Raw genomic sequence first — 25083 nt, forward strand, 5'->3', positions numbered from 1 at the left:
AAAAGGGACACACAGCAAAACAACAGGAGCAAGCTATCACTACTTCGACCTGATGAAGAAATATAAAATCAACATTGTTTTACTGAACAATCACGATAATAAATCACAGTGCATTAAGTGCCAACCACAGCCTTAAGACATGTGTTGAACGTGCCCAAGTCCATACTTACGAGAGCACCATGTGAGCACCTGTGTGCGTATACGCGCTTGTATATGTAAGGTTTCTCTATAGGAGCGTCTAATAGAGAGTGTGAGGGGCCACAGATCTGACCCCCAGAGATGCGTAGGAGATGGAGGGAGCTCCAAGTCTCAGAGGTCCAGGAACTTCCCCAGAGCGCAGGGACCCCAGGGAGACTGCGACCGGAAAAGCCACAGCCCCCCTCGAGAGGTGCAGAGGGTCGCCCCAGGGGGCCACAACCAGCAGCCGGCAGAGTCCCGGGGGATATCAGCGGCAAGCCCACAGGCCTGCCTGCAGCCTCCCACCCCCAAGCCGGCAGAGCCCGGAACCCAGCGACACAGGACCCAGGGGCGACGAGTCCCGCTGGGGACCCAACAGAGCCCAGGGACCCAGATCCCACCAGGCAGCCACCGGGATTAATCAGGCAGACGCTAAAAATATTAAACCCCCTGACCCGGGAGCCGCGAACGCTCAGGCAGACCAAGGCACCGCACTCCACCCCAGGTGGGCAGGGAGAGAGGAGGCGAAGATCTATATCATCAAAGAAGTCCCAGGAGAAGGGAGGAGTCAAAGGCCCCACCTGACATATACAGTCATACACAAACACAGTCACACACTCCCTCCCTCATGCTCACACATACACAAACAACCAAAGACTTATAAAAATGCACGCCGGACACCCACTCATGCTCCCCATACACACCCTATTCACTCTGGTCCCGGTACTGCTGCACATGGGGTATAACCATCACAGGTAACCAGAGTTCGACCCTTTCTGCTGGGGTGCTGATGAGCAGGCTCCCCCGCCCAACGCCGAGCAAAGCAACCCACCACCCCAGACCCCAACCAGACGGCCAGATCTCCCTCCTAGCCTCCAGCCCCGGGACCTCTTGCATTTGGATCAATGGCAATGTTCTCTGTTTTATCTTCATTCAGGCAGCTGTTAGCCAGCCAATCATTTATCACCATGATGGATCAATCAAGACATAAGAAGCTGCACAACTGGTAGCTACTATTTACAAGTTAGCCCCAAGGCCCAGATTGGTTCCGATGCAAATGCGGACAAAATATGTTGACATAAATAAAACATGCATCATGGGAAACAATGTGCAGAACTGAAAATAAAAACAACAGGCAGCAGATAAAAAGCTGAGTGGGACAGTGTGCATGACAGGATCAGGTTGGAATGAAGTGTGACCGGTGGGCTTGCTTCGACCAGCAGCGGTCAGCAAGTTTCTGCATACATTCAGCAGGAACTTGCTGGACAAAGAAAATAAAACAACACCCTCTGACATGGAACTAACTTGGTTAGCACAGAGGATGAAATCTGTAGATTCAGTTATAAAACCCATTAAAATACTGTAATATAAAAACGAAAATTAAAATTGAATCTGCTTTCATTTAAACTGTTTAAGCTTTAGCAGATGTGATATCCAAGGTTCTCTTTCTGCTCTACAGCTCTTGAGTTTATTTCTGTGCATTTAGTGCATCGATTTCCCTGGATGCCATAAAAACGAGGTGTATCATGAATCTTCTGCAGCTTTCATCTTGATCTCACTGAAGCTCATAGCGTGTGAACTCTGAGGCGTCCTGCTGTCGCTAGGCAACACATCATCAGTTGCAAATCAGCTGTCTGTTGGTGAGCCGCGCACTGCGACTTTTAACCGCGGTTAGATTCAGACCGGCAAAAGATGAGTTCCAGGTGCCTCGCCGATGAATGATGTCATCTTTTAATGTTTTATTTACCTCTTATGAATTCTGTCTGCTGGGATTATGCTGTCCTCTGTTCTGGTGTTTTTTGTGGCTCATGCCAAACTCGGCGTCCTGTAAAAAGAACAAAAAAGCGCTGTGACCTAAAATCGTGTCTTCTTTTAGCCGTTTCTTTGACACATTTCTGACTTCAAAGCACAGTGGAATTCTGACTGGCAGAAACAGCAAACCCTCTGACACTGGCGAGAGATTTTTCTTCTTCTGTTGATCCGATCCTCTTTGTTCTGCAGGGGTTACTTTGACGTCATGGGGCACTTCGACAATCCATTCAACTGCACCAAGGACAGCTACATATACTGCTGTGGGACCTGCCAGTACCGGTTCTGCTGCGAGCATCAGGGCCAACGGCTGGACCAAAACTCCTGCACCAACTACAAGTCCCCCATCTGGGCCCAAACGCAGGTCCCTGTCACCTTGCCCCCAGGCAACAAGCCCGATTTGGACTTTGAGACGCTGCAGCATCATAGCAGCAGGTGTGTATGTGCTTATTTAAAACCACCAGCTGAAACCACTGCGTCTTTGTGGAAAAGTCTAACGCCTGGAACACATCAGACACACATGCACAATTATGCGCCCTTGAAACAAAGAGCGCTTCTTTTCGGCACCCTTGTTAACCGACGGTCTCGATCACATCAGCTGCACAATGTGACGAAGCCGAAGGCTTGTGCCCTGCAGCGATTGTTTCAGTGTGTGCTCTATTTTTTTCTCAAGCTGCATCAATTCTGGCAGGAAGCCAACCGAAGTCAACTCAAAACAGAAGAGGAAGGCCAGTAAATTGAACAAAATAATGAAAAATTTCAAAATAAAACACTATGAGTGATAAATGTAATCATTTTTGTGTATCTAACAGATTAGGAAGATGAAAATGTGCAAAGACACAAACACACCAGGTCGATGGTTGTTCCAGTTAGCTCCGGTTGGGTTGAAGCTAGGTGGCTACATCCGTTAGCTCGGCTCCCACCTCCGCGTTAGCTTTGGGTTAGCCAGGGTTAGCTTCAGGTTAGCTCATAGCTAGTTCGCCCGGGTGTCGTCACTCGATCCCAGCCTTACAGCCCCACCCTCAGCTCCTCCTCTCTTCCCTTTTATGGAATTGTCTGGGCTGGACAACCTGTGACACGGTCAAAATGGCGGTGGTGGCCACCTCCCATTATAGACAAAAAAACGTGTTATTGGAGCCTATGGAATCGTATTGTCCAGTATGTACAGTCTATGAAACACACACACACTCCTGCAGTGAAACATAGAGTTTCCATGATTTAGCACGAGTAGCAGGCAGCACGCAAATTTTCGCGAGCGATCCACTCCACGGCGCTTTGCAGATGATGTGATCCTGGCATAACACTTGAAGCAGAAATCTGGAGTTTTTCATCAAAGGGCACCACATAGTGGGAGAAAAAAACATTGCACCTCAAGCTCCTCCTTACTTCCATGATCATGGCTGAAAACAACGCCTTTCGTGAACGTGTGTACCTGTAACTGGCCAACATAGCTAAGACACATTGTTTTACTATTATTATTGTCACGTTATGTTGTTTATTCACACATCCATACGAAACGTTGCCAACTCTGCATCAGTCTACTTCTGCAATGGCACGTGCATGCTCTGACATTTGTGCATAGGTGGATGTCTGACACTATTGGCTAATGCTGAACGGCACTCAATTCAAGCTGGGACTCTATGGGATGGGGAACAGGCTTAGCATAAATAAAAACAGTGCATAACATATTGCCTCCGTTATATGACAGTACAGGGTAAGACAATCACTGTTAGGATTTCTAAAAATCATACACAATTCCTGATGCTGAAAATTCTGGATCACTGCTTTAAATGTGAAACTTGCGTGCGAAATTTGCTTCAACAAAGGCGTTAAACACGCGTTTCCACTTTTTGACTTTCTCCCAGCAATCGGACAAACTGTCATCATCAAATCCGTTTTTACCTTTTTAAACTTTTGCAACCAAAATGATTTTTGCACATGTTTTTCAATTGAATTCAAAAATACTTTATTAATCCCAGAGGGAAATTGATTTTTAGGGCTTGTTTTTTGGTTTCTCATTTTGTTAAACCAGTACAGCCTATGTGATTGGAGGAGTGATTTCCTTCACGCTGGTGGTGGCTGTTGGTGTCCGGATTGTCTTCAGCAAGGTGGCGCGTCGACCCCGCAACAGAGACATTAATGTGCCAAGGTAAGAACAGAACACTGTCAGCGTACATTGTTTCTGGCCTGCAAATAAAATCCTGACAAAATTACTTCAAAGTAGGATCGGGCAATGTGAAAAAAAAATCCTGTCATGTGAATTTTCATATCAGGCATTATTGAAAAATATCACAATATAACACAAATAACTATTTTTATTTAATTACTCTTTGCTACTTTTAAGTGAGAATTGAAGATGTCAGATTTATTTTGAAAAGCTGAACATGTCATTAGATATTATATAGTGTTTTGGATTAACTAAAGTTTTATTTTAAACTAAAATCTTCAGGCATTAGAAGAGAACAGAAGTAAAAAAAACAACGTGCAATAAAATACAAATTCTCAAAATTCCTCTGCTTGTTTTAAACATAGCCCACTGTGATAAGGTTGAGAGGCTCCAGCTAGATATAGTTGGACTCAATAAAAAAAAAGAATGTAAAAAGACAAAAATCAACTTTTACAATCAGTGATATTTGAGCATCTTCTGTAGTACATTGCTTTAGCAATGAGCAAGGGCATCAGTTTGTTTTCAGAATTGCTGGGGACAATAACAATACACTTGAGTGGGGTTTAAAAATTGCTGGGGACAATAAAGTAGGCTAGCGCAGGGGTCGGCAATCCGCGGCTCTGGCGCCACATGCGGCTCTTCCATCCATCTGATGCGGCTCTCTGTGCTTGTAAAATAATGAATGGATATTTAAATAAAATGCTTTATATTTTACTGCATTAATTTTACACCTGTATGCCAATTCTAAATGTAAAGATTGTCTGCGTAAACCTGAACACGTCCAACCCGGTCTTACTGTGAGACCGGGTTGACGCGTCACGCTTGTGCGTAATCATATGCGCTTTCTGAGCTGAAGACAATGTGAGATTCTGGGATTCTCCTCAGACGGTTCCTGGATGTGTCGCCACATTGGAGACAGGAACAAGCGCTATTCAGCCAAAGTTTCATAATCAGGGAACATTTTCTAAGTGACAAGTCTCTCTGAGAGACAGGGTTTGGAAAACACTCGCTTCAGTGGGAGGAACCTTCCCGCATGCGCTCTGGTTCTCTGGGTGGCTCTGGGGTTAATCAAGTTTAATTGTTTCTCTTTGCAACAATCTTCACAGGAAGGCAAAACAGTTAAACGGCAGGTTACAGATATTTCCATTTGACTGTTTATTTTGACAGATGAACTCAAGGATGTTGGTTGTTTTGAAAGAATTACCCCGACGCACACTGATGCGCATGGATGAGCTGGCATTTTAATCGTTAACGCACATCGCGGAGGTAAAATATTCCCATCAGAACATCAGAGCTTTATACTGGACACTGTGTTCAGCGTGGCTCGGAGCGCCCACGGTGGACAGTGAGCTGAAGATATGGGCTTCGCAGCGCAGTGCAGAACCACGGCGCATGCGATAAGATTTCCTCCCACTGAAACAGTCTGGAAACCCGGTCTCTCTGAGGGATGTGTCACTTGGAAAAATGTTCTTTTTATGAAATTATGAAACTTTGGCTGAATAGCGCCTGTTCCCGTCTCTAATATGGAGACGCATGACGCGTAGAGACATTTGATCACGCACAAAGTTCATGTGGAGCAGAAGCGGTCGGGCCATGGCAGGGGAAATGTTCCTAGCCTACATGAAGTGAAACTGTTTAATTGTAACAGTAATATGTTACTGGACACGCTGGTCTGGTTGGTTAGACCAGTGTTTGAAGTGGAAAACACACACACACACACACACACACACACCAATTAAAATATTGCTGATAGCGTGGACTAGAAGCCAGGTGATGGGTTACATATTTAAATGATGATCAGGCTGCTGTAAAATGTAATCTCCATCCACATCCAGACAGAATTATCCTCTATTCTTTCTCTAGTTGCTCTGCTCTTGTCTGGGCTGACGTAGCTGACGGTACGCGCGGCGCGCCTAACTAGCGGCTAATGCACATTTTACGCATTTGGAGAGGTGGGCTGGATGCTTTGCTTTTACTGGAAGATGGTCCACTTAACGCACTGGTGTAGACTAAATATTAATGACAAATGAATGAAAATTAAATTGTGAGTTTTTACTTCATATTTTATAAATAAAAAGGACGGGGGAACAGATTTATGACGTCTTTTTAAACGAAATTTTCTAGCGCGACCTGCCTGCTTCACTTAAGTCACTGCTTATTAAGGACCGTCCAAAATTACCGTGGGAAACGGATAATAATGGCTCTTTGATGGGAATAGGTTGCCGACCCCTGGTATAAGATCTGAGCTGGTAAAACAAAAATCCTCATCAGCAGGCGTTTTTGAAAGTGGGGGGGACACAGCTGCCAATCACAAATTTTGCCGGGGACATGTTAAAATGACGCCTATGGCAATGAGCATTGTGCATGAATTGATTCGCTTAAGCTTGGTTTATGCTTGACGCATTCACTTTCCGCGCGGTGATGCGGCTCGCGGATGGAACGCGCTTCACAACTGGCAGCGTTTATGGTTCGTGCGGCTCGTTTCTGCGGTGAGCCAATATTCTCCCAAACTGTAGGGAGCAGCATGGAGCTCTACGGCATGATTCCAACACTACACCATAGTAGAGGTAGAAATTACTGTTTACAACATGGCATTTCAGCATTTTTAACAGTGTCCTCGTCTTTTCCGACAGTGCGAGCTATTTCTCTCCAAGAATTATTAACAACATGTTGATCACGGTGATCTCTGAGAGCTGAATCATACAAATGTCTGTATTTACGAACCTCTGCCATACTAGTTCTTGCCGGTCCGCCATGGTTTTCCGCGTCCGTCCGTCCGCGTGGTTAGAAATTTTCCGAGGTGTGCGTTGCGGAAATTCTGGGCCGTGCGGAAGCGCGGTGGAGGGGCGTGGTTGTTAAAATGACGTAAAATGACGCAACTTTTCCGCGCGGAGCCGTGCGGACCTCGCGGACGCGTCAAGCATAAACCAACCTTTAGTCTGCTGAGATCTGTGTGTGTTTGGTCATGACTTACTCTTGTAGTTATGGAGCATGTCGAGTAGAGAAGTGAAATAAATGTCATGCATGAAATGCAACATCCTCAGTTTGTCCAGCTCATTTGCGGGTTTTCCTGACTTAATGAGCAGAGGACACAAAGAAGGCTTTAAAGCAAGGAAATCTAGAATTCTCATGAAGGTTTTGAGACTAGTTGGGAACCCTGTGATGACTTTATTTAATGGCTGCAGAGACATTTTAATTGTCCAGTGTTCGATCAGTTAAAGAGCATTAATTCATGAATTTGTTCCTTTGGTTATTTTGTGTATTTTAGTTTCTAATGTGCAATAATTTCAGTTTTCAATAGTAATTTTGGCACATTAATATGTAATGAATATCCTAATAATGGTCTCTCTTTCTCTCCCTCTCTCTCTCCCCCTCCCTCTCTCCCTCTCTCTCATTCTTTCTCTTTCTTCCTCCCTCTCTCTATCCCCCCCCATTTCTCTCTCTCTCTCTCTCTCTCTCTCTCTCTCTCTCTCTCTCTCTCTCTCTCTCTCTCTCTCTCTTCTCTCTCGGCTGCCTTTCCTGTTTCAGATCCCTGGTAGACATCTTGCGTCACCAGTCAAGTCCCATGCAGCACGGTGAACGAAACAACGCCACAATGTTGACCACAACCACCTCCGACGGACGCACATCCAAGAGTCTCTACACGCCCATTTTGCAGATGAAAGAGAACCGCAGTAAGTGACGGGCGAATCCGACCGAACCACCAAAGTGTGTGTTGAGGTGAAAACACGAAACGATTGTGTCAGTATCAGATGAAGTGAGCCTATGAAGCAGGACAGCTCTGAGCGTCCCCGGTGACAAAGATGGTGATTTTCACAGCTGTATTTTGTTATTTACTTTTAAATCTCACTTCATCCTAGTAACACACTTCACACTTGGATGAGAAACATTTGTTTTTCTGATATCCTGCCAGATGATGTTGTTTGACAGAAAAAAAGCCCCGCTTCAGAATCTATAGGAGAATTAAAGAAAACAATTTATTTCTGTTTTCATCTAGTTTCTCATTTTTAATCTGTATCAAAAAACCAGTCAGCGTAATAATTTTACTGGGTAGTGTGTGTTCATTTTTTTTAGTTATAACTTTTTCTTTAAAAAGACTGATGTACTTTTAGGGCATATAGAAATAAAATGAGCTCTTCTCATAGATTATTAAGATTTTTTGTGTATTTTTTAAAATACATTTCTGGTTGAAACTGGGGATGCAACGATACCACTTTTTTCCAAACCGATACGATACCGATACTTGGATCTGAGTACTCGGCGATGCCGATTACCGATACAGATACTTCTACCACACACAAAAAATGCAATGAATTAGAATACAGGTTTTATTTTCTTCTGTTTTCAATAGGAAAAGACTGTGAGATAGATAAAAAGTAATATAAGTGATCACAAAACTAAAATATTAGGTGAACAGAAATGACAAGTTACAGTGAAGTCACTTTCAAGCAACTGCATTGGTATCATTTACTGGTATCTGTTCACTTTTACCGATACCGATACTGGTATCAGTATCTGGATCGGCACCGATACCGTTACAAGTATCGTATCGGTGCATCCCTAGTTGAAACACTAAAAAAAAGCCACAGATTTTATTTTAAATAGTCATTTATTCCTGATGGGGATCAATGGAGGAGAACACCAACTCACAGTTAACAAAACTCATTTCTTTCTTTACCTCCTTCCTGTCGCTCTGCCTCTCTCTTCTCACATTCTCTCCAGGATTTCAATGTTTCTCCCAACAGATATTAATTCTAATATTTCTTTTACACTTCTTTTTATAATTTCTGCGTGTGAGAGAGTAGATGCGCTACTTTAATGATAGACATATTCTAACCAAAGGATTACGATCATTTAAAAGTAGCGCAGCCATTTTGGCACAATTTTCACCGAGTTGCAGAATAAGTTATCTTGCTTTGGTCAATTTAGGTGCAGTCAAAACATTTAAAATATCTGCTAATCTGTGAAAATGCTGACATTGAAATAAAGATAACGGACAGAAAAAGAATTCCTGGAGGGACTGTCTCTTTCCTGTCCTTTTTTCTCTCTGTGCTGTCTCAAACACTGTCCCCTCTCTCTCTGCTTACTGACACAAATGCTTACGCGACACACTCTTCTTTTTCTGTCTCTCGAGTGGTTGTCCATCAGTTTGTTGGCTCTGTTCTCTTTGCAGCTGGGACTTTGCACCACCCTTTTAAGCAGCAGGGGTCTGCTTCCAGCCCCAAACACTCTGCTACCATCGGTAAGCCTCGTGGTGGAGCAGCACGAGCCGGCGCTGGTGGCGGCGAGCTGCTGGCCGGACTCTCAGCCTTCCCACCACTTTGTCCTCCTGTATGTCTGCCAGTTTGACGGCCTGCTGTCCTGCACTCTTAAACCAGCTGTGCCAAGTGTCAACACTGTGTTTTTTTATTTAAATTCCCGTACAACTAATTAATTTAAATACAAATTAAAGCTGCCGCAAATGATCATTTTGATAGTTGATGAATCACGAATGATTCTGGCGATTAGTCGACTAATCAGATTTTGCATAAATTGTAGCTTATCACGCCAGAATGTAGCTCCTCTAATAAAACCATCATTAGCTGTTAACTTGAAGTGTTATTTCTAATAGACTACAATTAAGATCATTCTCCTACTTTCAGTGATCTTTTCAACTTGTAGAAAAAAAGAAAGGAATTAGGCTTAAAGTGACAATGTGTATCTTCCCTGGCGATAGGGAGCAGTACATACCTAAGTAGCACCTAGCAACGGATGGTCATTAGGGTCAGAAATCTCTGGAGTGCAACTTCCAACAAAATGGCAAGCACATTAGACTCCTTAACTCATTCGCTGCCAGCCGTTTCCTGATAGGCAAAGCCCTTCGCTGCCAGCGTTTCTCACCATTTTTACTGTTCTCTTTAGAGTCATGGAACGTTGCGCGCTAGGATGATGTCGACGCCAAAACAACCAAAACAAAGCGGAAACTCACCTCCTACATCAGGAAGAATCAGCGCATTTCAAGCTCTATCCTTTCTTTCATAATCCGTTGATGAATTGTGATCGGCAGAAGCTTTTCTGGTTTGCGCCTCACTTTTTTTTACAGCAGCGGCTCTAAACGAACTCCTAACACATGGATGTTCTGCTTCCTGATCACGTGATGTGTGATGTGTGTGGATGAAGATTGACTTTAGAGCTGAGATGTTTGTCTTGACTTTAGTCGTCATTGGCAGTGAATGAGTTAACATAAAGGACAACAAGTGAAGTTTATGAGTGGCAAAAGTTTTGTAACCGTTTGTTATAAATCAATAAATAAATGTTGTCCTCAAGGGTTCCCGTAGAAGGAACCATGGTGTCCAATATGGCATTGCCCAATGGCTTAGACCCACTCACATGCGTTTTAGACCTGATTTTTAAGTTTATGTTATAAAAGCTGCCAATATTTTTCAACAAATGTGCATTATTTAATTAATAACCCTAACATCATTTCAATGGCTACTTCCAGAGATGAACAGTAAAAACTACACATAGTCTCTTTAAGAGAACAGATGCTGGTTAACTAAGTCGTTCACTTAAAACACTGTTACGTAGTGGTATAAAGGAAAACATCAGTGTTCGAAGCGTTGCAGCATACACAAGACATTTGCATCAAGTGTAAACTCGCCTTCTCGATGTTAATGTTTCCGCTGATAGTAAAAGTAGCTCACTGTTGACGTTAATCTTAGCATCTAACTAGCAAAGTAGCTTCAGGAGACGACTGTCACTCTTCTTAGCCAGCCACACCGTGCTTCCTTTCATAACAAAACATTTGTGTTTAAAATGTTACACAAAACACTCAATGTGTTTTAAGGGTTAGGAAACACATGTTGCTATTGTTAATCTTACAGCTATCAATAAAAATAAGTAGCTTACTGCCAATGTTAGCAGCTAACTAGCAAATTAGCCTAAATAGACAACTGTCTCTGTTGTCGTCCACAACTTGCTTCCTTTTAAGATGCTTGTGAATTACCAGCATACTGCCATAGAAAGCAGGTTCTACCTTGCAGATTTTGCACATGTTTTTGTTTAAATTTTCATGAAATGCTCCCAAACTTTAGAGCGCCGTTGCCAGCTCACGGTGACTGTTTAGGCTTTTAAGGTGATGCTACGGCTGACCCCGAGTGCCACTACGGTGCATCTGGGACAAGGGCGGAAAGGTAGACGAAGCAGCAGAAATTACAGCAGCAGTTCTGAGAAAAAAAAAACTTAGAAAAATGATGATGTTGATTATAATATTTGTAATAGATGATTTTGGAAGTGGTTATCATGACTAATCGACTAATCTTGGCAGCACTAATACAATGAAGTTTGCTTTGTCTCACAGTTGTGTTGAAATTGACACATCTTTCATAAGAGTGTGAGCTTAAAGTTGTTTGGCCTGCCCGTGCTTACTGCAAGCCTGTGTCCTCCCTTTACTCACCCATCACCTCCACCACAAACCTGCCTCCAATGTGCTTGTTTCTCTTTCTTTCGCTCTCTGTGTCGCAGTGACGTGCAAGTGTGCTTCTAACCAAACAAGAGAGGAGACCACTTCTCTCACCAGAGTCTGTTTTCCCAGGCTTTGCACCAAGAAAACAAAAAAGCAATGCTAGTGTTTTATCTCTTAGAAAATACGCTGCAGTCACACGGAATAAACAAACCCCCACTGTGGATGAAGGCTATGAAAGAATGCTGGATGCAGTTGCCATGGCAGCATAATGATAAAGGAGATCAGTGTCATTTTTCCATGAATTTGTTTTTGAATTTTAGTGTCAGTAATTCTGAACTTGGATTATTTTCTCAGAATGACCAAAGCAACAAAGAAAACCAGATTCAACTTCAAAAAACTTAATTATTTTATAAATATCAGTTTTCTTATAGCTTCATAAAAAGCGCGTTATAGCCGGGCCGGTTCCGGTATACACAGTACCGGCACTTTTAAAAGGTAACTCTTAGCTTACAGGGTTCTTTCTTCAAGCACATGGTTCATATTGTTACTTTATCCCTAAAATTACAGAAAAAATGTCCGCCTCCAGGTAACTAAAAGCCATCTGTTATATCCACACATATAAGAAACTTATGTAACGTTTCATCTTTTTTAAACCTTTTTTTAACCTCTCTGTCTTTGGTTCATCAATGCCTTTTCATTAAAGGCATTTTTTGTTCCAAAGCAGGCTTTTAAAACATTGGCTTTTTCATTGAGGTTTTTTTTTTTTTTGTCATCAATCTTCCTGTGTGTGGGCCATTTTCCATTTTAAACTCAACTCGACTAATTGTTTCCCTTAGAAGGTTCTTTTAATGTGTTTGTTCCATTGTAGCTCAACCTAGATGCCTGGTTCTTAAAAAAAGAAAAAAATGTTTTTGTCCAAAACAAAATCAACAACAAAAACTATCTGAGCAGATGTTAGTCGGATGACACCCTCTCTTGGTAACCAGAGTGATCGCTGCAGCGGACCAGAAGCCATGTGGACTATTTACTTTTCTTTGAAGAAACAGGTTATGTTTCAGATGCATGCACGTGGATTAAAAAAATGTAAAACACAAACTTCAATTCTTCTTTCGGGAACCATAATAACAAGAGCAGGAATTTTCACAGTTCCCATCCCTTCTTAAAAGACTGATATTAACTGAGCTTTTAATTCACTCAAGGCCCCCTAACAGCAGAAACTCTAAAACACATGGATGTCTCGTTTCATATCTAAACTTGTAACCTAAAGGAGCAATATGTAAGAATTGTCTAAAGTCTCACTGATGTTTAAAGAAAGGTTATACTGAAACAGATTTAATTCCCAGCCGGCTGGAGCGTTGTGACTTCTTCCCTTTTCAACAAACCATACATGGTTGTTTTTTTACAATCAGTGAGTTCATAATGCTGCCGAATCTGCCGCGAGCTAACACTGTAGATTCTGCATTTTTAATTCAACAACAGCAGGAAGAATCTCCAGAGTTGTTTAAAGAACTGAAGTTGGTAAACAGCCACACCTAACCCTAAGCCACAACATCTTATAGTTTTACTCTAACGTCGAACAATGCTAATGGTGAACTGGAAGCAAATAGTCGGCTCTAAAAAATCTCAAGTTACTTTTTCAATTAACGCCAACTCAGTATTACAGTGAAAGGTATGTGTGAAGAGAATAATGAGTCAATCGTGGCGTTTGACTTCTTTTAAGGAGTCATTCAGAACTATAAAACAAGCTAACAACAAGATGGCAAACAACCTCACTTCCTCTAATGCTGCAGGCATTTTACCGAAATAAATGTAGTAAGTGCTCCCTACCGTAAAACACCCAAGAGCCAAGCTGCACACAGTGGGTGATAAAGCCTTTCAGACTGCAGCTTGTATCGGTTATGGCACACCCTGCCGGATCATTTGCAAGCTCCACAGACTGTCTTTTAAAAAGCCCCTAAAGACATTTTTATTCTCAAACTTTGCCTTAGCTTTCCATTGTCTCTTTATACAATTTGACTTTTAATGTGATTTTAATTCATTTACATTTGTTATTGTGTTTTAATGAGTGTAAGATGTTTTTAACCTTGACAGATATAATGTGCTTTATAAATCAAATGTAATATCCTTTTAATTACTTTTACCCAAAAGTGCTAACACCAAATATGACAATGTATTCATCTACTTATCTAACTGTGTATGACTCGTCTTCAGTCATACACAGCCATGAAACTCATGGAACAACAGTGATGGGCTCGACACACGGGAGGCGACAAACGACCGCGATCAGCAAAATTTGTCACTGTCGCTTTTATTACCTGACACACGGGAGACGACCCGCGGCAGTGGCCAGCGGCAAAGCCGTCTACGCGTTCTGTTCCATGGCGAAATCGAAACTTCTGTTGTTTTGTTTGGCTGTGTCAGGTTGGAGGGAATTAAGGTTATTTAAGCGGTTCAGAGTTAATAAAGTGGTAGATATGATGTTTCACAAGGTGCTGCTAGAGTTATGTGAAATCTTACTTCTGATTTTACTATAAAACATAATAATAATCAACTTCTCCTCCATGTTTGCTCGGAGGTGTACGGAGCATCCTGTCCGCTCATTGGTCAGTGAATGAAACCTCCGTTGATTGGTCCTCGTCCGAGCGACAGCGATGAAAAGTTGAAAATGTTTCAACTTTCTGGGATCGCGTCGCTGGGTCGCCTGTGCACGACACGTGCACGAGCGCAAAATTTCACACGCACGTTTTTCGCGTTTCGCTTGGTAGGAGGGAGACCCGCGATTATCGCTTTGTCGCGCATGTCTCATTGAAAATGAATGGAGGAGAGGCGATGTCGCCTCCCGTGTGTCGAGCCCATAAGAAAGTGGCCCAATCCCAATACTCACATTTCCACACAATTGCGTGATCCCGGCCAGGCGTGCGAGTGCGTAGGGTGTCCTGATTCTCAAGTGCGGAAGTTGATCATGCCCCTTTTGCACCCTTGATCCTCACTTCACCCAAGTCCGCATTGATGTGGACGATTAGTTGATGTTCTGAATGTTTTAGACAAAGCAGCAATGAATGTACATTTATTTCAAATAAGTGTTTGGCTATTTATTTGAAAGTTGATAATAAAGGTTTTTACAAAAAGTAGAACAGCTACAAGCATCCTGGCATGAAGCAATGTTCCCTGTCCCAATTCAGCAATTATTTGCACACTTGTGTACCACGCACTCGAAGTCTAACCGCACACTTCCTTCAAGTGCACTTAACAGAAGACCGTAAGGTGCACTGCGACTATTGGGATTGGGCCAGTGGTTTTTGTTGCATAGAAAAAAGGACTGACTAATCACATTTGTCTGCATGATGTCATACTTACATGTTGCACCTTTACTCTCGAAGGGACAACATCTGTGGTGAAAGAAAAGTTGGATTTGGTTGAGCTGTAGTAGGTCACTCTGAAATGTATTTATATCTTGAAATAGGGATGTTTTACATTTGCTTTTTACCAACATCCTATATAACTCTTAATATCCAGTACCGATATAACTGACACCAATATGGGTGGGGTCCCCCTCTTATTAAAGAAAAAACTAAATCAGTTAGTAACTAATATTAGATATCTAAACTTTCAACTTTATCTGTAGAAAATATGACAACTACTTAAATTTAAGACATTTAGTGAACAAGAAAAAGTACCAAATTTCTTTTGTCTCCAAAAGCAGCTGCCCCCCCCCCCCCCAAAAGAAAAGAAATCCAGCAGCACAACACTGAGGCTCTATGGCTCTTACAGGAAAACTGAGAACCTTTACAAACTCTTGTTAACTTCTGTCACCAAGCCAGCTCATTTCTACCTTACATAAAGAAACCTACCCCTGAAAGTCAAATCTAATCATCCAGGTTATTTTTTTTATTTGATGCATTCTGTTATTCTTCTTCTTCAGCCCTTCATCATCTTCAGATTGTTCTTGAAATCAAATTAACTCAGAGCTAGCATTGCTTTTCTCTACTGTTTGTGTGTGAGTTACTGTGTATTTGTGTGTGTGTAGTGAGAACCGTGCAGAAGTCAATGCGGTTTATGTTCCCCGGGTGGCACTTAACAGAGACATCATTGGCCATTACTGCCCATTACTGTCAATGGCCGGTATATGTCCTACTGTTATCTCAACGAGATCCTGGCCCGTAACCATTAACGCCATCGATATACTCGACACAGATCGTGTCGAAGACAGAAGGGTCACAGTTGCACAGTCTTTAATTGTTGCATTGTGTTTTTTATATTTGCGTGCAGCCGTTGAATTTCTGTGTGTGGAGCGTAAGTGAATGTACACCTGATGATGTAACTTATATCAGTATACATGTAGCCCCTCCCCCACTCTTTAAACCTTACATAAGGCTAATCATTTTTATGTGTATCGATCGATGTGCTGCTTTTGCACTTTGCATAAATGTGTGTGTGTGTGTGTGTGTGTGTGTGTGTGTGTGTGTGTGTGTGTGTGTGTGTGTGTGTGTGTGTGTATAATGACTCCTCCTGCAGCTATTGGTGTATTTCTCTGTATTTACATGTGGTTGGTATCTTGGAGCCTCAGATGAACAGCCCAAAGTTGTATTTATAGATGGTTTCCATGGAGCTAAGAGACATTTCCTGTGTTCACTGGTGCTTAACAGCTTGAAAACTCTACCTTTGCTCAGTCTTTTCACTCTTTAAAAAAAAAGTTCAACATTTTTTAAAACGTAAATCTTGTATCTATAGTGCGTTTTCTCCTATAGTTTAAATTTGTATCTTACAATGTTTCCCTTCATCTTCTCTTGTTTATTTGTTCTAGAATATCCCTTCAATCCACATCTCATTTTCCATTCCTAATCTCACTTCCCCTTTTCTCTCTCTTGTCCATCTCTGTCTGTCTTTTATCAGAGCATGGACCCCGTATGAACAACACCTCCCAGTTGTCATCTGGGCCAACCCTGATTTCAGGTAGCGGTAAAGGCACCAGTGGAGTCAGCGGCATCATCGGAGGAAGCATGAGGCACAACAACAGCCACCCGTCTTTCTCCCACTCCTTCCACAACCTGGCCCAGTTGCCGCCATCCTACGAGACAGTCATGAAACCTGAGATCAACCGCTACAGCTCCCTGAAGAAACTGGGTGAGCCTCAGGGATGTGAAGGAGTGAAGGGAGAGGATGGAGGAGCAGGAGAGGGAAAAATGTGTGTGTGTGTGTGTGTGTGTGTGTGTGTGTGTGTGTGTGTGTGTGTGTGTGTGTGTGTGTGTGTGTGTGTGTGTGTGTGTGTGTGTGTGTGTGTGTGTGTGTGTGTGTGTGTGTACAGTGTTGGGAAAGTTCACTGTATCTGTGAACTAGTTCAAAGTTCAGTTCAAAGTTCAGTTCAGTTCATATTTATTTCAAACATTTCACACATGCATCATTACAAAATGTAATTCCATTATTTGTTTGAAAAGGAGCAGGCAGAAGTATATACTTATTTGTCCCTACAAGTTTTACCTCTTATTCATTTAATTTTCTTTCAGTCTTAAATTAAACAAACAGCATATGAAAAAAAATTTATTAAAAAAAACACCATATGGAAAACAGAGAATGTGTACGTTTGCAGATTCAGCAGCTATGGAGAAACAAGAAAAACCAAACAAACCAAAAAAGACCAAAAAAAGAAGCACAACAGCATAACCATCCACTTTACCGTCCTGGGTGAACCCTGTTTTCTTCATTCTTATACTTATTAAAAATTAGGTTTTTATGTTTTACTTTAAACTGGTTTTTACTTTCTTTTATCTCTTCAGTTAGACTGTTCCATAATTTAACTCCTGCAATTGCGATTGACAGTTTTTAAAGTTCTTCTACCACTTTGTATATTTAAATTCCATTTCCCTCTTAAGTTATATTCACCTTTCTCTTTCTTTGAACAATAAACATATTTCTTTTCGAAGCAATTTATTTCTTACTTTATACATTATTTCCGCAGTTTTGAGCTTCACCAAGTCTTGGAATTTAATAACTTGCATTCATAATTAATATTTTTTTTAACTAAGTTCATAGTTCCTAAAACGAACTAGTTCATAGTTCTTTTTTTCCACCCACTATGCTGTAGTGAGATTTTACCCTCAGAATCCTGGTATGTTAAAATTGTTGCTACCCATTCAGTCCACACTCTTACCCAGCTGCAGCTTTTACTCCTACATGTTCCCAAAAGCACGAGGAGTTCTTAAACAGTCTGTGGTAGGAAACAAAGAACGTACCTCCAAGTGCAATGTTCAAAAAGGCAAACCATTCAAACAAACTATTCGAGAGTATGTCTTTAAAAGTGTACAACTATTCAACTATAACTATTAAAAAATTTTTGTCAATTGATTGTCTGACCGGTTTGCTCAAAGATAAAGTTTTACAACTTGCGTCTTAATATCACGTTGAAAACGGGAGGAGCTTCAGACCCAAGCTGCTGAACACCAGACAACGCGAGGCAGGAGCAAATGTAAAAAGTAAAATCCTTTATTTAGGATGATTGCCTGAATATTAGGCCACCAAGGCTGTAGAGCCTCTCTACCGGGGCGCTTGAGGGCAGCGCAGTGTTGTGCTTTATGAACAGTCTTTTGAGCTTTGGAAACTGCATATATTCATCAAACCCATCTATGGTTGGGGCATCCAAGTAGGCGTCTACTTCACCTTTTCCAGAAACTTGAGGTTTTCTGTGAAATCTAAAGAATGAAGCAGCAGGATCTTTCGTGTTTACTTCACTACTGGATTGGGCTTGACTGGAGTCTCCTGGTACTGAGTCATCCGAGCTGAGGGTTTGAAATTCTCTCATTAGCATTAATTTGTAATGCACACGTTTCTCTTCATCTTGGACCCAGTCTAGCTTGAATCTTGGCACCAGAATAGCAGAGAGTATGTTCTCCCTCTTCTCCAGAAGATCTCCCAGCCTCGTGGTCAGTGACTTCAAGATGCTCTCTATGAGGGGACGGCATGTAATCAGGCCCTCTGCAGTTGTGGGTTTCATGCTCTCATACAACAGGTTATTCATATGGCACTGGAGCTGGACTATGGTTGGAGCCAGGTAGCCAAGAAAGATGTTCTTCTGTGCTTGAAGGATGTTTAATGCAGGTGCTAGGGGCCTCATCACCTCTACAAAGTTGTGTATGAACTGGACTTCATGTGGAAGGAATCGACGGAAGCCAGTCTCATCACTCTCAGTGTGCAGAATCAGCTCATCGTGTAGGGGGTGGTCTCATTTTCAGTTGTGACCTCAGCCTCCTTGATTTCCACCTTGTTAGATCGTGTTGCTATGCAAGACAGTCGCTCCGTCGCAAGATGGTGACTGCGGTCATTCGCAACATGAGTCGCGCTACCTTACAGCGCGAAAGATGGCAGCCTGGACACAGCCAATGAACTGAACAAGTTCTTCAATAGGTTCAGTTCAGGAACTAACCCAGCATCCTCCTCGCCTGCCCCCAGCCAATCAGACATCCCATCCTCCTCTGATCCAACATTTTCCTGTCACACGCCAGCTCTTTTGTCCTCTAACGCAGTCATGGACTCTTCTGGTTCTATAAATCCGTCTTCAACCAAGTCAGGAGATGCTGCTGCCCCATTTAACTCCCCCTCCCACCTATTTGTCTCTAGAAGTCAGGTGAAGAGGCAGCTGGAGAGACTGAACAGGAACAAGGCTGCAGGTCCAGATGGTGTCAGCCCCAGAGTACTGAAGGCCTGTGCAGAGCAGCTCTGTGGGATTCTGCAGCACCTCTTCAACATCAGCCTGGACCAGGAGAAGGTTCCAGTCATGTGGAAGACATCCTGCCTTGTTCCAGTTCCAAAGAAAACTCGCCCATCAGTCAATGACGACTACAGACCGGTTGCCCTGACATCCCACATCATGAAGGTCCTGGAGAGACTCCTGTTGGTCCACCTGAATAAGCAAACTAGGACATTTCAGGACCCGATGCAGTTTGCTTATCGCCATGGAGTTGGAGTTGAAGATGCCATCATCCAGCTGCTTCAACCAATCCACTGTCATCTGGACAAAGCAGGCAGCACTGTGAGGGTCATGTTCTTTGATTTCTCCAGTGCATTTTACACAATCCAGCCTGATGTACTTTGCCAGAAACTCCAGAAGACACAGGTGGGGGCCTCAACTATCGCCTGGATTAAAGACTACCTGACAAACAGACCACAGTTTGTGAGGCTGAAGAACTGCACATCAAACCAGGCGATCAGTAACATTGGAGTACCACAGGGGACTGTACTCTCACCATTCCTTTTCACCCTGTACACCTCAGACTTCCAGTACAAATCAGAGACCTGTCATCTACAGAAATACTCAGATGACTCTGCAGTCGTCGGGTGTATCAGAGATGGACAGGAAGCTGAGCACAGAGAGCTGGTGGAGCGCTTTGTGGCATGGTGTGGAAACAATCATCTGACCTTGAACGTGAACAAAACAAAGGAGATGATTTTAGACTTCAGAAGAAACAGGGTGGAGTCAAACACTGTTTCCATCCTGGGAGAAGAAGTGGAGGTGGTTGAGGAATACAAATACCCTGGAGTTCACCTGGACAACAGACTGGACTGGAGAAAGAACAGCGAAGCCGTTTACAAGAAGGGACACAGCAGACTGCACTTCTTGAGGACGCTTAGGTCCTTCAATGTCTGTAGCAAGATGCTGCAGATCTTCTACAAGTCTGCTGTTGAGAGTGTAATCTCTTCAGCCATCGTCTGTTGGGGTAGCAGCATCAGAAGCAGGGACCTGAAAAGGCTCAACAGCCTAATAGAAAAGGCTGGTTCTGTTCTGGGGACGACTGTGGAACCGCTGGAGGAGATAATGCAAAGAAGGATTCTCCAGAGAATCAAGAAAATGATGGACAACCCTGAGCATTCTCTTCACAAGACTGTCCGACAACGGAAGAGTGTCTTCAGTCAGAGGCTTCTTCAGTTTGGCTGCAACACTGACCGCTACTGGAGATCCTTCCTGCCAAGAGCCATTGTAATATACAACAACTCTTTGATGACTTGATTATTATGATTATTCTGAGCTACTACAGCAATCAATTTCTCTCTGGGATTAATAAAGTATTTTTGAACTGAATTTGAATTGAACATAAAAAACGCTCCAATCTTTAGCATGACTGAGTTTGTGTGAATTGAATGTATTGTAATGACCCCGACTCGTTTTCTGGTTCTTTAGGTTCTTTATTCTGGGTTACTGTTGGCCATAACCCACGCCTCACAGCTCATCTCCCCTCAAAAGTCACAAGCTCTCAACAATAACTCTGTTTTCCCTCCAGAACTCCCGCACTCCCTCCCGGAACTGGAACTTCCCCCCAAGAACACTCACTTCAAAATAAAAGTCTAACATCAACAAAACGCAACCATAACAGTATTTTTCATGTACAAGATTTTACTTCCAGAAACAACATTTTTTTTTAAGTTACTCAGTTATTTTTATGTATCCTTCAAGTTCTTGTTGTTTCTTTTCAAATAAGTTGAAGCTGGCAAAAATCGTTATGAGTGGGTCAGAGCTGTACAAAATTCCAACATTGATATCATTGCATCCCAAAATGTTTTCTGTTACTTGAACAACAGAGAACATGCAAACAAAACATGACCTCTAACAATTTAAAAAATGTTTTATAGTCAAGAAGCTGAATTGTCTCCAAAAGCATTTATCATCAGTTAGGTCCCTCTTTGCTTTTTTACAGTCAGTCTGCATCTTTCTTTAGCCGTTTTTGACATGCATCAATACAAACCTATCTAAGATCCAATTTGGGAGCTTTTCTGTTCACTTTTGAAAGGCGAGAGTATGCCTGTCATTCATTTACACAACGTTTGGACCTGATTCTGCTGGTTTCTTGTGATGAACGAGGGTTATATTAATGAGATGGAAGAAAATAGCAGGGAGTGAGGAGTAAGACGAAGTGCAGAAGAAGGAAAAAGGGATTGGAAGAGAAGAGGATGGGAGGAAGAGTCATGAATGATTGTGAAATAATGAGTGTTGAGTAGAACGAAACAGTAGATGACGGAGGAGATGACAAGGTCAACAAGAAACACAATGTAAAGTAAAAAAATAATTAAATGAAGGAGGTATGAAGATGCAGAGATTGAGTGAGTGAATGGAGAAAAATAAGGTAGAAGGGACTTGATGGGGGAGGGGTTTATCGGTTGGTCTGCAGAGGCCTGGCTGCAGTCGATGAGGAAGAAAAGATTTTAGAGGCGGTGGCTGGCAGCCTGCGTCTATCTGCCCTGTGATGGCTGAAAACGGCAGGGGGAGGGAAGTCGTTCTTCACACCAGTGATGGATGGTTCCTGCATGTGACACGCTCATGAGATGTGTTCTTCAGGAAGCATGACTCTAAAATTTTCTGTGCAAAATAGACATTTATTTATTTAAATTTTACAAAAATAATACAAACTGCTCATTTTCTGCAGCATTATCTGCTCTTTAAATAAAAATCAAATAAAGGAAAAACATAATCAGACTTTGGTTAAACACTCGCACAATATTTCATTCATCTCCCATTTTAATGACTAAAAACAAGAATGTGACACCAGTTGTTTACAGTTGTTAAAGTTATTATTTCGTTCTTTTAAAGACCAAGTTTACTCGTTTTTGCAGATTTGCAGTGTTCTCTAGAATAAATGAATGCCTCGTGAGTCGATCTCTGTGTGGGAAAAAAAGCTCCGGTGGGCCTGTTTCAGGAAATAGACGTGAGCCAGATGAGAGGTGAGATTCAGGGTGTGTCCGAATCCACGGGCAGGATGCTTATGAGTACGGGTCCTCGCCGGGTCCGTGCTAGACCGCTAAGACCGTCTAGCCTTCACCTCTACGGTGGCCCGTAGGTCCCGTCACAGCCGTGGCGGCAGCTACACGCAGAGGAAAAATGCTAAAGCTAGTGAAAATGGAGCAGGGATATTAAGGAGCTACAGCAGCTTCACGTCCATCAGCAGCGTTTGTTCACAACCGCTTTCAGGTAAAGTAACTTTGTTTACTCTAGAAGCTTTCAGGACTTACATGTTAACTTTAGATGGTTTCATGTATGTTTTAAGCTACAGAATGAACTTGTTAAATGTACACAACACATTACTACTGAGTATTATCGTGTAGGTAATTAATATAAACCAAATGCATTATAAATGTTGAATGCAGTAGGATGTTTTCTAATGTAAATTGGACCTTAGAACTTCTTATTTTGCATCAAATGGTGGTAAAACATTTAGAAAAACAGGCTTTTTAATAAAATAGCATTGAAGTGTTCTCCGTGTGCATTTGTTTATTCAGCTTAAGCCTAATAATGATTAGATCTGTCTTAAAAATGTAAATTCTCTGTAGTTTTTATTGAACTATTCCCTGCTGCTTTTCTTTAAACTGAACAGAACCAGTGTACTGCAGGTTATATGTTTTATTTTTCATTTTTCTATAAAAACCCTCTTTTTTAATCTATTACAGGTCAGCATGCACTGTGCTGCACATCTGCCTCTGTGCTGGTGAAGTTGTGGGTCTGGAGGATGAGCGTGAGGAAGATGTGTGTGGAGGAGGTCAGTGGTGCTCTGTCCTGCAGGAGGTACCAGCAGACCACCACTACTGTTAACAGGCAAGTCATTCACAGAGATGTAACAGCCGTCGTCTGAGCCAGCCCAGCAGTCCCTGTAGATGGACGATGGAGTGGACAGTGAGAGGAAGCGTCCCAAAGCTCTCTCTGCAGACCGTCCTGTATGATGTTCCTCTGGCCAGAAACGTCCAGCCACGGGTCTGCTCCAGCCCTCCATCCACGTCTGGATCCTCCTGCAGCAGATCCAGCTGCACTGTTAAAGACTTCCTGCTCACTCAGTTTAAATAAATGATCCAGGAAGAGTCACTCAGGTTAATCCTGCTTTAACCGTACAAAACTGGTCCATACTGGTTTTGATCTGTAAATAAGTGTAACGTATTATAAATAATCTTGTCTCCTTACCATCTTTTCATTTTCTGTTCATGTAACATGTTCAAAAACATCTAATAAAACTGGTGATAAAATCAATGACCAGAAAGAGTTATCAGTTATTATTTGTTTAAATAAATGTGTTCACATATCAAACAGCTAAATAACATTAACATGATGACAGTAGAAGGTCTCTCTCCCAGGAGGACCACCAGGTAAAGCCTCTTCTGACCCTGGACACCTGCAGTCCTACAGAGAAAATCAGACCACAGGTGACAAAAAGGCAATAAACACATTTTTACATTTATCCACATGAGAAGATAAAAATTATATTCTTCACACAAACACTTTTAACTTCATTATAACGTGTCAGCTGTGTAAATCCCTGAATGTAAAACTACTTTTCATAGCAGAACTTCTGTACTCTTGATGTGTAAACAGCTTCACTTCTAAGCTTAATAAAAACACTTCTTTGCTCCGTTGTCCTTAAAACAATTGATAAGAAGCTTAATTTGCTAAAGAAACACAAACACTATTTTAATTGTTCTTTAAAACTTAAACTGTCTGAATGTAAAACTGCTTTCCGGAACTGCGCTGCTCTGGGTGGCTGCATGTTGGAGTAGCTCTGTTGACTAAATATAAGTTTTGCCTTTTCTTGGGCATTTTTACTTCTAGTTTCTCAAGAAAAACTGTATTTTTTTGGACACTTTACTTTTCTGTTTCTGGTGCTGTGAAGCTTGGAGGATTTTTCCTGCTATTTTTTTTTTAGCTTTGTTCACTTTTTGAGCATTTGTTATGATGCGTAACCATGACAACAAGCTGGTTTACAATCGGGAGCAGCTGATTAACATTGGGAAGGATGAAATAATACCTCAACTGAAGCCACAAATCCCAAATGAGCTAAAACGCAAGAAGCGTGGGTGCAGAGCGGGAGCAAAACGGAGACAGAGAAAGAGGAAATTCAAACCATCTCTTCCATCGATCATAATGGGCAATGTGAGATCACTGGCCAACAAGATGGGGGAACTCCAAGCCCTTTCAAGGACTCAGCCAGAGTTTCGGCAGTTTCGGACCCGCTGGAGGAGATAATGCAAAGAAGGATTCTCCAGAGAATCAAGAAAATGATGGACAACCCTGAGCATTCTCTTCACAAGACTGTCCGACAATGGAAGAGTGTCTTCAGTCAGAGGCTTCTTCAGTTTGTCTGCAACACTGACCGCTACTGGAGATCCTTCCTGCCAACAGCCATTGTGATATACAACAACTCTTTGATGACTTGATTATTATTATTATTATTCTGAGCTACTACAGCAATCAATTTCCCTCTGGGATTAATAAAGTATTTTTGAATTGAATTGAATTGAATTTTCACAGCAGAACACAGAAGAACTACTGTACTCATGTGCAGACAGCTTCACTCTTAACCTCTAAGCTTAATAAAAACGCTCTGTTGTCCCTAAAACAAATGACAAGTTTAATTTGCTACACACACACACACACACACACACACACACACACACACACACACACACACACACACATACACACACACACACACACACACGGGACTAACTACGGGGATCGGCG

At 42.2% G+C, this 25083-nt stretch overlaps 1 protein-coding gene across 2 annotated transcripts in view; it reads left to right on the forward strand.

Annotated features, from left to right (window-relative positions):
- shisa7b (shisa family member 7) overlaps positions 1 to 25083 on the forward strand; it is a 72025-nt gene that overhangs the window by 35896 nt on the left and 11046 nt on the right. The window contains exons 3-7 of one of the 2 annotated variants that reach the window (XM_054744983.2): positions 2179 to 2421; positions 4019 to 4135; positions 7682 to 7827; positions 9327 to 9395; positions 16491 to 16721. In XM_054744983.2, coding sequence (XP_054600958.2) covers positions 2179 to 2421; positions 4019 to 4135; positions 7682 to 7827; positions 9327 to 9395; positions 16491 to 16721 — 806 coding nt within the window. The remainder of the gene's footprint in view (positions 1 to 2178; positions 2422 to 4018; positions 4136 to 7681; positions 7828 to 9326; positions 9396 to 16490; positions 16722 to 25083) is intronic. The other variant, XM_054744984.2, reaches the window with a different exon arrangement.

This window comes from Nothobranchius furzeri, chromosome 19 (genome assembly GCF_043380555.1).
Source record: "Nothobranchius furzeri strain GRZ-AD chromosome 19, NfurGRZ-RIMD1, whole genome shotgun sequence".
NCBI lineage: Eukaryota > Metazoa > Chordata > Actinopteri > Cyprinodontiformes > Nothobranchiidae > Nothobranchius > Nothobranchius furzeri.